The 13,263-nt window shown below is 39.2% G+C and overlaps 1 protein-coding gene across 1 annotated transcript in view; it reads right to left on the bottom strand.

The window, feature by feature from the left end:
* Positions 1 to 5,754: 5,754 nt before the first annotated feature.
* Positions 5,755 to 13,263, bottom strand: part of Rgmb (repulsive guidance molecule BMP co-receptor b) — a 28,328-nt gene continuing 20,819 nt past the window's right edge. Inside the window, exon 5 of the mRNA XM_005326137.5 lies at positions 5,755 to 9,294. Coding sequence (XP_005326194.2) covers positions 8,626 to 9,294 — 669 coding nt within the window. The 3' untranslated portion in view covers positions 5,755 to 8,625. The remainder of the gene's footprint in view (positions 9,295 to 13,263) is intronic.

Below are 13,263 nucleotides of genomic sequence, written 5' to 3'. Positions count from 1 at the left end.
CTAAGAATTCCTAATATACTGTCCTCTCTTCCTGCTATCCCAGAACCTGTTATTTACTATATGGGATTTTCTAGGTCCCTGATTAAGCAAATTATCTTAAAGAAGATTAAAATACGTGGAAGGTGTGACATTTTTCAACATTAGGAGAATATTTTGAGGTTTTCTAAGTATACCTAGTGGCCCTTCCCAAAAATAAAGAGTTGCAAGCAGTTCACCAAAGTTAGTTGGTGCTAGTTATTATAAAAATTACTCATAGATCTCTTTATGTGGAGCACTGGAGAACATGTTGAGACTTTAAAGTGATTTTGTCTCCATTGATGGGCAAGCAAGAGATGGTTGAAACTGTTTCTAAATTAATGCAGGTCAAAAGGCAGCCTACTCAAAGCTAATTCTGTATCTTGGGCAACTTAATCTGGCAGGCTTTTTGTGGGGAGAAACCACTCAATAATGAGAGATGTCAACTGTTACTGAGTCTAATCCCTTTGGCAGAAATAAATTGTTTAATTTCCAGGAGAGATGAGATCCAGCTTCAACGCTTTTATGCAGCCTAAAAATTTAACAATATCATGTAATTTTGATAGATTAATTTTTGTTGAATTAATGAAGAACTGAAAGGAAATAACTCTCTGAGGTAAGCATTAGACTTATTATTACTAAAGACTGTGCTTGCAATTTTAATTTTGCCCTTGATATTACAGACTAGTGTTTGTACTATAAGGGGTATGGGTGTGTGTCATGTGATATCTGATCTAGTACTTGCTTACCATTGGAGGGGAATTTCTTCTCCAGCTGAGATACTTTTTTCTTTCCCATAGGAAAGTGTAGATGGGATAACCTGGTTTGCTAGGCAGAAGGTGGTTTAATGCATCCAAGAGTTTTGTACTAGTTTTTCAAATAATTTTGAAATGAAATGTTACTCAGAACAATGACTTTTCTAGTTGTGGCAGATGGTGTTTTCTAGATAGCTCAAGATCGCTAATCCCACATTAACGAAAGTAATGTGATCTTAATACTACTCCCCCTCAAGAGGTGGAGTTCATTCTCTGTCTTGGTACTTTGATCAGTAGAAGATAGTGGAAGTGACACTATGCTAGTTCTTTGTGTATCCCTTAACCACATTTTATTTATATCTTTCCTGGTAATTAAGAAACTACTCTGCTCTATGTTTGCTCTTGATACACTACCTCTCAGAGCCACTATGCTATGAGCAGCTCACACTAAAGTCACACCGAAAAAGCCATATGTGGCTACTTTGGTATACATCCCCATTGACCTCCCAGTAGACAGTCATCATTGACTGCCACTATTTAAGTGGGCCATCGTGGATGGTGGATGTCCCATCCAAAGGAGGCTTCAGGTCACTGACACCTCAAGTGACTTCTAACAATCAGTGCATGAGAGATCTCAAGAAAGAGATCTCCAGTGGAGCCCAGCCAATGCACATACCATGAGACAAATAACCTAATAGGAGTCATGGATGGGCAATATAGAGATAAATTACCCTTAATATATGAAAACTATATCAGCCTATTTAAAAACATTTCAAAGTTGAGCACTGAAGGTTGAACATCATATTCTTCTTTTTGCCTCACTGTAAGTTCTTCTAGGTAAGGAAATATGGCTATGCAATACTAATTACCCAGTTCTCAATTGTTTGGACTTAGTAAGTACTCAATAAAAGTTTGTTAAATGAATGACTCTTCCCTTTAATGCTATACTCAGTCCAGTCTTCCTACTCACTGAAATTCCTACTCAGTTGCAGTGAGTTATTATAATTATTGAATTCATAATCCTATCCCATGATTGCCAAAGAATGTGGTTCTTATGAGTGGACAAGTTTCGGCATATCCTTATCAAGTGATTACAAATACTGAAACTTACCTAAGGCTTTATCAACATTATACGTGTGTGTGTGTGTGTGTGTATGTGTGTATGTGTGTTGTATACAAAGAGTTATACAAAAAACAGACTAAATATTCTTTAGTTTCAGACCCCACTGATTCAGACCAATTTGGTGGAATTCATTTCTGTAATGATAAACAAGTGTTTGATAAGTAAAATTATAGGATGAATATTTACCTTCTTATGACAATATTCTCCAATACTACAAGTGAAAACAGGGAGATGCCTGCTGCCTGATGCTATGCAGATTTAACTGGCCTAAACTGAGCCAGAGAGATTTTCCCCTGGAACTGCAAACTCTCTGAAGATAGATGGAACCATGCTCTGTGAGCCGTGCATGTTCTGCCAAAAGTACCCATGGAACAGAGAAATCAGCCTGCAGCGTGAGTGAGAGGAAAGTGCTTATAGAATCAGCAGCAGAGATGAGATTCTTGATGCTTCCCAGCCTTGGTGTCCAGTCTGTGAGCTCACTCTGCCTTCCTGCCCTTTGGTTCCCCAAAATGCCTCAGTAACCTTGTAATAAGTCCCTCCTTTTTTGTCTCTGTGCTGGAGATAGTTCAAGTTGAATTTGTTGATGAAACCAGGGAATCTTGGTCAATTATTATGCTCTTCAATGTCTGAGGGATGTATAATAAATTTTAAAACATATAAAAAGAAGATATCTGATTCCTCCATGTCTCTGCTCTTCTCCATGAATACCCCATGTATCACCTGCAGTTTTGTTCAGGTCTTCATTAATTGTACATCTTAACAGTCTTCCCCCCTTCAAGCTTTGTCACTTTCTGTCACTTTCTCTTTCCCATTTCTATTATTTTATAATCTTTCCCAATATCTTTTCTTTGCATAAGCTTTTCCGTGTGTGGTCTGTATGTTGAGTGTGTATGTGCAATTTCTCTTAACTCCTCTCCTTTCACCTCTCATGGTGGAAAAAGAAATATTAAAACCAGAGGGGAAGGACTTTGCTTGATTGTCCAGTCTAAACCAGTCAGCCCCCTCTAGGAAGCCTTTTCTTTTTCTCCATTTCTATCTCAAGCACGATTGAGAGGATGAGAATTCTGCCACTGGCCTAGCTGAACAATTGCAAAGGGTCTGTTGGAGTAGAGTTATGGCTTTGCTGTGAGCACTGGATGCCCTCTTCTCACACCTTCCATTTGCAGGTCAGACTATGAAGACATTTTGGAATGTTTTTACCCAAAGTAGATGTTCTCTCTACTGGTACTCCAATTTGAACAGGTATGTAATACATGGTTAGCCACCAACCTTTAGTAGTATTTAATAGTAGGTATTTCACTAATAGAAGCTTTCCCTCAGAGCTCTTCCTATCTGCAGGTCACTCTTAATCCCTGTAGTTTGGTCCAGGCAAATGGTTGGGGGTGGGGGCAGCTGCAGTGAGGAGGTAAGCAGGTGGCACCTTACCTTGACTGCTCTTGGACCTCACCTGATAGTCATGAGAGAGTTTTTTTCCTTCATTCATGTATCTAAACTCTGCAGAACTTTTTGCCAGTCCTAAATTCTTGAATGTTCATATTTTAAAGTAATATATGTTGAGCACTAGGTCTGCTTCAGGTACTATGCTAAGAAATTAAGATAAAAGAATAAATTTAATCCTCACAATGAATGTTTGAGGTGTTCTCTTCAGGTTTTCATGAACAGGAGGAAACTGAAGGCTAAATGTGTTACGGCTTTGTATGTCCAAGGAGGCAGAATGAGGAAATCCAGTGAATTTATACTCAGAATGGTGTGATCCTACAACTTATGACCTTGACCATGATGGTATAATGTTTCCCCTAAGGTAGAATATAGAAAAAAAAATCTACACAAAATGAACCTTTTATCAAGGTCCTGTGGCTCAAAATGTAATCAGGATGCATTTCCCACACTTCTCACTTGGATTTCTAAGCTCTTTCTGCCTGTTGCTACCCTTAATCACAGATAAACTTTTCACCCCTTTCTCGACTTCCCAATACCACCCAAATTTCCAGTTTGATAGGGTGCTGAGGATCTTACTTTGTGCTGTCACAAGCTATTTTACTCTTTTCTTTTCCTTTCCAAAGAGGAAGATGAAGTGACTCAGGTCCGGAATCCCTTCCCTGACACTTAGAGGAAGCCAATCAATAACTTTCCCCTCTGTCCTCCTGGCACCAATGACCCACAGTGCATCAATAGCATTGCTACTTAGCAGCTCAAGACAAGATCTCACAGGGAAATAAATTTATTGTTCCCATTATTCTTTCCCTTCAGTAAATCCTACCTTGCCGCTTCCTGTTACAGGGCTCTGGAGGCCTTCCGGGCTATCAAATAGCACCATTCCCTTGGCAGTGGTATATGGACTGAAATAATCCTATTTAAAAAAAATGTTATCTATCTACTTGGTTAATTTACCTATGGTTTGGTCTTGTATATTCAATCTGGTAGCAAAATGCTTTTTATTTTTCTTCTACAGTTGGAGTTTTCATTATTGAAGTAAAAAATGAATCATTGAAATATCACCTATGAATCCTGTTAGAAAACATTGCCCATTGTTGCTTTCTTCATGTGGAGTTTGATGCACCTACTTTAGTACATTCTATTTGACAGATTGGCTTTCTCAATTGTTTTGAACATCATTCTGATAAGGCTGAGGTCATAATATCCTAGCTCTGCACAGTGTTAGGGTTTCATTCTGGGCCTGGATGACCAGTCTCTTGGTCAATCTGCACACTCTTCAGAGAGAGATGAGAAAGGCATTCCTACTCCAAGCACATTTTTTTTTTTTTTTGCACAACATTTTGGGTACAAAGGCAATACATTATTTAATTATTTAGTTGATAGTTTCAAGTATCTTGTTTACTAGTGATACTTGGGGTGGTGTTGGGAAGAACAGTACACTCAAAGGAAAACACCACCAAAATAATAATGTTGTGAATATGACTTGTCCCTTTGGAAGACATACAGAAGAGGTAGAAGTGGAAACAATATGAAATAATAGAGATTTGCAAGCTGCTTCCTCTTGAATGCCTCAGTTACATTCTCTGTGAGAGGTTAATGTTCCTTGGTTCACATATAGACATTTGTTTGTGGGAAGAAGAGGGATGTCTTTGCTCAGAAAAAACGATCTAAGACTGTTATCTTTACTAATTCCCGACAATAGAACACAGAATACTGCCAACACTGTGACTACAATTTTTTTTAAAAAAGGATGTTAGATAACTTAGAAGATGCTTGGAATTTATATCATCATTTGTAATTTAAGAAAAATGAACATTTACCCTTTGGGTTTTTGGTATTGTTCAAGTTTCAGTCTCTAAAAAGTTGGAGATAAATATGTTGTTAGTTTTAAGCATGGATTTCATTTTGATGCAGATTCTGTTGATTCAGTACAGACACATACAGTAGGTGTTCAGTGACCACATCACTGTCTCCTGCTTCATGTGTTTCAGCTGAAATAATTTTCCCTATTTGCTCTGAACTGCTAGATGTAAACATTAAATGCAATGGATAAGCTTTCTGTTTAAGAACATGTACTTCCCTCCACTGAGATTTCCTTCATTTATCATTCTACCTAGAACAGATAATGCATTTCTGAACCCCTACTTTCGGTTTCTTTTCCAAACTTTTCCACCTTTTGGTATGTTTCTTCAAAGACCAACTTTTGATATTGTGTGAATCTTTTTAGAGTCATCATAATTGAATCTCAACAAGTGAGGATTTATTAAAGTTTTCAAAGCTAGAAAACCCTGTGCCCAAGATCCTCCCCAACAGGAGCAAATTGTTGCAGTCCATACTAGCTTAAAAAGAACCCAGGTGCAGGCAAGTTACTTGTCTTCAAGGGAGCAAAATTATTACAAAACACAGAACTTTGTGACAATATCATTATAAGTCTCACAGATAATGGTTTATTTGTAATTGCTTAACATTTATAAGGAAAACTACAGTAGTAGTAAGTGAGTTGGTGGGCAGGTGGCACAACTTGCTATGACTAGTAGGGATTTTGTAATTGCCCCTTCTCTCTTCTGCAGCTGTTTCTCAGCTCTTCCAGCAGGTGTCACTATAATCACAGAACAAACATTCCACAGCATGGTATGTCACTTTATTTTTCTAGCATAATAATTTAAGTATTTACACACTGCACACTGTTTTACACAGATACTTATTCATATACCTATGAACCACATCTAAAGGTTTCTTTGCAAAGATTCAACACACTGATGGGGGGGGGTGTTCCAAGCATAGCAAAGAGGACAAAAAAAAAAAAAAAAAAAAAGTCTTTTAAAGACAGCCATGTACAGCATCTGTGAAAACCAGTGTTTCCCCCCAGGAGACTTGTGAATAGCTACAGCATATCCATGTGTTGGTATGACCTGAAGCTCTTCTAAGGACTTCATGAACCAACATGTGCAAGCAGCATTTTCTCTGGGAACTCTAAAGAAAAATCAACCTGGTTCTTCTCTAGAGAAACACATCTACTTCTGAAAGTTATCTGTGGGGACTATAAAGGTTTTACAGGGACATCGCTTAAAAAGTGAAAATAAGTAAATACACTGATCCTAATACTAGTGATGCAAGATGCTTTTAAGCATCGTTTCAGCGAAATGATATGGCAAAACCCAATTTTCCCCCCAACTACTGGTAGAAGTGTTTATTTTCCCTGAAAAGGACAAAGGTGTATTAATCAAATACATTCTAAACCCAGACACTGTAGAAATCTCTACTATTGCTTTTACTTCACTTTTATACTATTTGCACAAAAATAGTGGTTAAAAGTATCCTTGATATTTTTCCTCCTTTATTCTAATCGATTAGAAAATAACATTACTAGCTTACAATAGCTTCTGAACTGGGCACATGGCACCACAGTTGAATAAAAGCAGCCAAGTATCAGAGCTGATGGCAGGTAGGTCCCTAGTCCAACTTCTGTAACAGGGTTAGGTTCCAACTTTCCAGAGTTGAATCTTTTAAGAAACAGGTGCCTTATTTTCCCAGGCTGCCCAAGATTACTCTCTCATACACCAGAAAGCAGAGGTTTGCCACCTCCAGATGAACTCACAATCCCATCCTGAGACTGGAAGTTACATCAGTCCACTAAGAAATAGAACTTTACAAAATGATATCTTGCTGCCACTCTGGGCCTCCAGCAGTGCCACTGGTCAACAGGATATGGCAAAAAACATGACCTGGTCAACCAAAACTCAGCATACTCTTGGCCTCAATCATGATGGTATTTGAAATTCTTTTGTTCGCATTTATGTAAACTTGAATTATTAAAGTACAAACGGTGCCAGTTTTTCTTGGAAGCAAACATTTACAATTGGATATCACAATATAAACCTACCTATCCTGGAGCTTTCTCATTTACTGTTCTTGTTTTTGTTGTTGTTCTTTCCCTTTTGCAAGGGGCACCAACAACAGAATGGAAGAGGTGAGACGAGGAATCATTTTTCTATTTCACCAAGTTACAAGAGCAACTAATGTTCAACTACAGGTGTTAAGAGTATCTGATTTAAAAATAGACTTGGGGAGCATGAAGTTAGGTAATGAGAAATCTGGACTGACCAGCATCACAGGTAAGTGCATGCTGGGTTAGGCCTAGGGGGCTTTTCTGTCCTTAACACCCTACTCCATTTCATCATGCACAAAGACGTGTCAAAGACTCTCACAAAGACCAGGAGTAGCGGGCAAGGAAGCACAGAGAACTCTGTGATGGGCTCTGGGTCTCAACATCAAAGGAAGATGAATAAACCCTAACCTCAAATTCTTAAGTTGAGGCAGAGGAGGGGTAATGGGGTGAAGAGAAGGAGAATGTTTCTGGGCCCAAGCAGTTAAAGAAGAGAAAACTAAGAACGTGGGCTCTCACAAATTATGAAGAAAGAGCAAGTCATGATTATTACTAAACTTATGGTTTCATATTTTGTTTAAAGGGAATAGAGTTAAAAGAGGGGAAAACCACAATTTAAATTGAGTATGGGATGAGAAAAAATGTGAGAGCTACTGAGATCCAGCAAGATATTTATCTATAAACTGCCATCACGAAGGACCTTTCTACCTTTGGAAATGGCAGTTTCATAGGTTCAACTGAACAACACATGTGCTTGAAAGAAAATAATTATAGCAACACTCTCTCCGCCTTCAAAAAAAAAAAGTGACAGCTGTTAAGAAAGGGCTCCTTATTAAGATCAGCATTTACAAGAGTCAAAAGCACCTATAAGGGAAGAGTTAACTGTCCTTTCCAACTGAGTGAGGGCAGAAGAAAGGGTAGGGTCACACTCCAAAGGAAAGGAGGCAGCTCCATCAGGAGGTGGCCAGTGAAAACTACACGCTGTGGCAAATCAGTAGCAATGGGAAAGGGCAAGGGGAAAAGCCAAGAATAGCTACAGACAACTGGTCACCTTCCAAGGGAATGCTGGGTATGGTGTCTGTGTATATGTACTATACATATTAACCAGGTACACACATAAATATTTAATATATAAAAAATAAAGTGCTTTCTAACAGGTTCCCGGGTAGGGACAATTATAAAACATTTCACAAAACTGCAAAACAAAATTGATACAATCAAAGAACACTGCATCCAACATATGTGAAAACAACCAAACAGAATATGTACAATCTGGTGGTGTCCCAGGATAAACATCCTGTCATATACATGGTATATACATATATACTCTTTTACTCAATATATTATGACAATATATATTTTAAATTTTTGTTATAGACAAAAAATAAAAACAAAACAAAAGACAACCCCTACAAAAACACAATAAGGATCAAGCACATGAGTCCTAGACTGACAGACAAATTGCTGCCACCACGGGGAGTCCCATTGCCACTGCTGGGAAAGATGTGCCAGCGTTCCTTCCTGGGGTGCAGTGCCTCCACATCCTCTAAGGCACTGTGGGCTGCAGCGGTAAAGTTGGCATCACCAGTGGTGAGCAGGTCGAAGACACAGGACTGGAAATAGATGTCCTTCACTGGCATCTTCTCATGGCATTGAGTGTTGGCAGTCTCCAGTGTGTAGCCAGGCCAAGCCTGCACCAAGGAGGTGTGAGGCAGGCTGTGCCCCAGAATGGCAGACACCTGGCCCTGCCCATCATCGATGCGTTCACTCAGGGGGCAGCCATTCACACACAGCTGCAGGTCCTGGCTTTCCTCAAAGGACATGGCTAGGTCCTCGGGCATTCGGATGGCAAGGGTCAGGTAGCGACCCAGCTGTCGCACAAACACTGTGGTGCCTATGTAGCGGGCATGCATCTCCACGTAGCGGCCACTCTCCCTCTCCACGATAAGCAGGCTTTTGGCTTCTCCATCCCCACCGCTGGTGGTGCCATCCACAAAGGCAGCTGGTAGGTCATCTGTCACAGCTTGGTATACTTTCTGATCTGTACACTCACGGTGAGCTTTGAAGATGATCGTGATCTGTGGGAACACATACAAAGGTCAACACAATGGGTGGGAGCAGAATGCCCTCCCCCGATAGCAAGCATGCCCCTCCACCTGGAGTAAAACGATTTGAAACAGAATCTCCAATCTTAATGCAAAAACTCTCATCTCAGAAATGTTGAAAAATAAAGAGTATCTCATGTATTTAGAATTAAAATTTAACATAAACTCAGGGGACCCAAGGAGCGTGCATAAATAAAAAGGCTTGTTTTTTTTCTTTTGGTACTGGGGATTGAACCCAGGAATCCTGAGATATATCCCAAGCCTCTCCTTTATAAAAGTTTTTTTTTTTAATTTTTTTTTTTTTTCAGACTATCTTGCTAAGTTACCCAGCCTGGCCTCAAGCTTGTGATCCTCTTGCCTCAGTCTCCTGAATTGTGGGGATTACAGGCAGGGACACCACACCTGGATGAAAAAAGTTTTTTTACTTTTATAAGACAGAGAACAGTGTTGCAGTTGGGAAACAGGCAATTTTTATTGATAATTTGTATCTGTCTCTTTCCAAAAAATGACTGAGAATAGCATAGCTCTGAGAGGGGGAAAGAGTTGCCTAAATTATATAGAAAGTTTTAAGGGGCTTAATTAACAATGTATCTACCAGAACTTTGCTTTTTAAAAAGATTCTTCATTGGGCTTTCAGCATACCAGTCCTGACTTATCACTGCAAACTTAATGTAAATCCTAAGAGATGAGGCAGAGTATGGAGGTGCACCTCAGAAACAGCTACTAGCCATCTGCCTCAGGGACAATTTCTTTAAGTCTCTCAATCTGATGCTTTGCATCCTATGACAGGGAAATCATTTGGCAAATATAGCTCCCAACTGCTGGAAAAGACTACACACCCCAGACTTAGTTAGAGCAAATGTTTCCCCAGCAGTCCCAGGACCCTCTGACTCTTCAGAGCTCTTCCTAGCCAACTCTCAAGTCTTCAAATCACGTACACAATGCAGGGAGAGAAAAAAACCCATCTACTGAAAATGTAAATGCTTCCCTTCAGTAAGCCCATTTTCTTCCCTGCAGAATCCTTTAATTAGAACAGTTATAAAAACATAACTAAATTGAACCTTTAACACACCTTTGCCTCCAACATGCAGTAAGGGTAGTGGAAGGGAGGTACCTATGAAGAGACAGGGGTTTGTGTGTCACATAGATGGGAAAACTGCTCCAAAGAAAAAAAGACTACATTTGGAGATTTGTGTTATTGTTAGTAACTGAGGTAACAGCTCATTTCTTTCTTCCCTCTTGAACAAAAAATAAAAGGATCAGGTGACTTCAGTCAAGAACGAGGCAGACAAGCCAAACACTCTGTGAGTGACTCTGGATGTAGGGAACCTTCCAGCTCCTGCAAGGGAACTAATCAAAACAATAGGCCCTTGTTAAAAAGGCCCGAAAATGCCCCCCTCCAAGTCCTCACCACCACCCTCAGGTTTATGTCTGAAGTTTTTCCCCAACTCAGCCAGCATTTGCTCACACTATTTAATTCCACATGTTCCCACTGGTGTTACTTGACTGGAATTTTCCAGCCATTTCATTTTACTTCAGCCAGTTATAAAGCCAGATCTGAACCAGCTGCACTGCAGAGCAACTGGTTAAATTCATATCCGTTGTTTGCAGCTGCAACTAAAAGCCAGACAATGTGCTATGAAAATGCTGGGCTTTCTCCCGTCCTAATTACCCTGAGCCACAATTTGATTTCACTACCAGCCTTCTCACATTTCAACACCTCCTTAACAGCCTGAAGGAGGTGTACCAGAGATGATTTCAGGAAATTTGCTGTGCATCCAAGCATAGGACCTTCCAGAGTGAATGGGGGTTTTGAGTTAGATATCTAATGGGACTATAAAATAGATTTATTTGGTGGCTCTAAAGTCAGTTTGACAAGTGCTGTTTAAAGCACACTGGGATCTCTTGGAGGTGAAAAGATTAATTCAAGTAAATTCTGCACCTGAAGCACATGGCTAAAATAAGACTAGTAATAGACTTTATATAATCACTATCTTCAATTTCAACTATAACACACTCAGATTAAACAAACTCTTCTATAACATCTAATTTGTCTTTCTAGTTTGACAAACAAAATTATTTGCAAGAACTTTTTTTATTCACATTAGAAAAAAACAAAGAGGAATTACTTTTGTTGGGATAACAAGGAAGAGATATCCAATTCCAGACAGGTTTCTGAACAGACAAGCAATGCTCCATACTAAGATGAGTGGAATTGTTCCAAACATCTTATGAAGCCTGTTTTTTCGTTAAGCACACCAATTCCACCTCAGGAACTCAGAAGTCTGATTTCAAACCTCTCACGCTCTCAATCCCTGCAATGCCTGTAACACAAATGACAACTCCACATACCTAGAAGGTCACAGGAAAACTTGACTCCTCTAACATATATACCTACAAAATATTTCAGTTTTCCTCACAGATTCCTGTTTGTCTTTCCAATTTTCTAGGAGTGATTTTCTCTTTTGAGTGAGATGATTTTCACAGAATCCGTATAGAATTACTCACTGAATCAACATGCTGAGGTGATGAATTGATCCCACAGCATGAGTGAGGCCTCCTGAGGGCTCCTCTGTAGTTTAAGTATGTACTGACTAGGTATCTAGATATATAATCAGTGTAAATGTAGAAATTTCTGGGTAATAGAGTCACATGACTTGAGTTTTGTAATGTAATTTCATTCCTCAGAACAATTACAACATGAGCTCTTAAAAAGCAAGCACTCAGCTGTGAAGGGCAACAAATTTATTTTCAGGTTGTCTTCCTCTTCAAAAAAGCAATCTTCATTCATTATTATTCTTTCTTGTGATACTAAAGATTGAACGCAGGGGTGCTCTACCAGTAAGCTCCACTTCTGCTGCCCACCCCAGAGAAAGGGTCTTGCTAAGTTGCCCAGGCAACCCTTGAACTTATAATCCTCCTGCCTTGGTCTCCTGAGTCATTCTTAATAGTTATAGCATCAAAAACATTAAAATTCAGTGGGAGTTTTTGCAACTTCCAAACTTCTTATATTTCCAAATAGCAGTTATCAGAGCATAAAAACAGAATAGTCAAAATTGTATTTAAAAGCTTTCACACAGTATTCAAAACACCAGCTATTCTCTTAACTTTCCCCCTCCCCCATGCACTGATCCGTATGCCGTAATAACTCAATTTGGCACATCTGTTCTATGCCACACCATTTATTATTGATGCATGGCATTTCTGTACATTTAAAACATCAATGTCTTTTGTTAAACCTCCCCCACCCAGTCTCTCTTAACCCTACCTTAGACAAACTACTCTAGTTCTCCTCATTTATTTTTAATGTTTCACTCCCTGAGATCTTTACTACCCACAACTGTCTATTAGGAAGAGGAAGATACAGCTACACAACCAACCTCTCCACACATGAAAGGCAACAAAAGACTAACAAGGTTTGTTATGAAAGATTAAAATTAAGAGGCATCAGCCCCTCCTTTCCATCAGGAAAACAAAATAACGAAAGAAAATATATTAAATGAAAATGAACTAGCCCACAACAAGGAAAACAGGACTGCCTCTCCAAGAAATCCAGATATTTGCCCCAGGGACAACAGCCTTGCAAAATGCTGTACATAGGTTTTAAAGCAGCAGAATTCCCCAAAGGCTGTGCACTTAACTATTTGTTCATATTGTATTTTGGAAGAAACATTTATTGGCGTTCAATCAGGCCACTTGGCACTGCAAGTACAGGACCTTTCTGGCATCCTCAAATACCAGAACTGGACTTTCAGATGGAGGAATTCATCTCTCTTGGCTTAAGGTGGATCTGGAAGCTAAATTTAAGTTGTCACAGAAATTAGTTTGAAACTTATGGAAACACAATTCTGATAGGTACCTGGTTAAAATTCTGCTTATGTCAAAGGAAGTTAAAATGAATTTTATTTTATATAATTAGCTCATATGTCTACTTTGCCACTC

This window comes from Ictidomys tridecemlineatus, chromosome 1 (genome assembly GCF_052094955.1).
Source record: "Ictidomys tridecemlineatus isolate mIctTri1 chromosome 1, mIctTri1.hap1, whole genome shotgun sequence".
Classification (NCBI taxonomy): domain Eukaryota; kingdom Metazoa; phylum Chordata; class Mammalia; order Rodentia; family Sciuridae; genus Ictidomys; species Ictidomys tridecemlineatus.
This window is presented reverse-complemented; position numbering and strand designations above follow the sequence as displayed.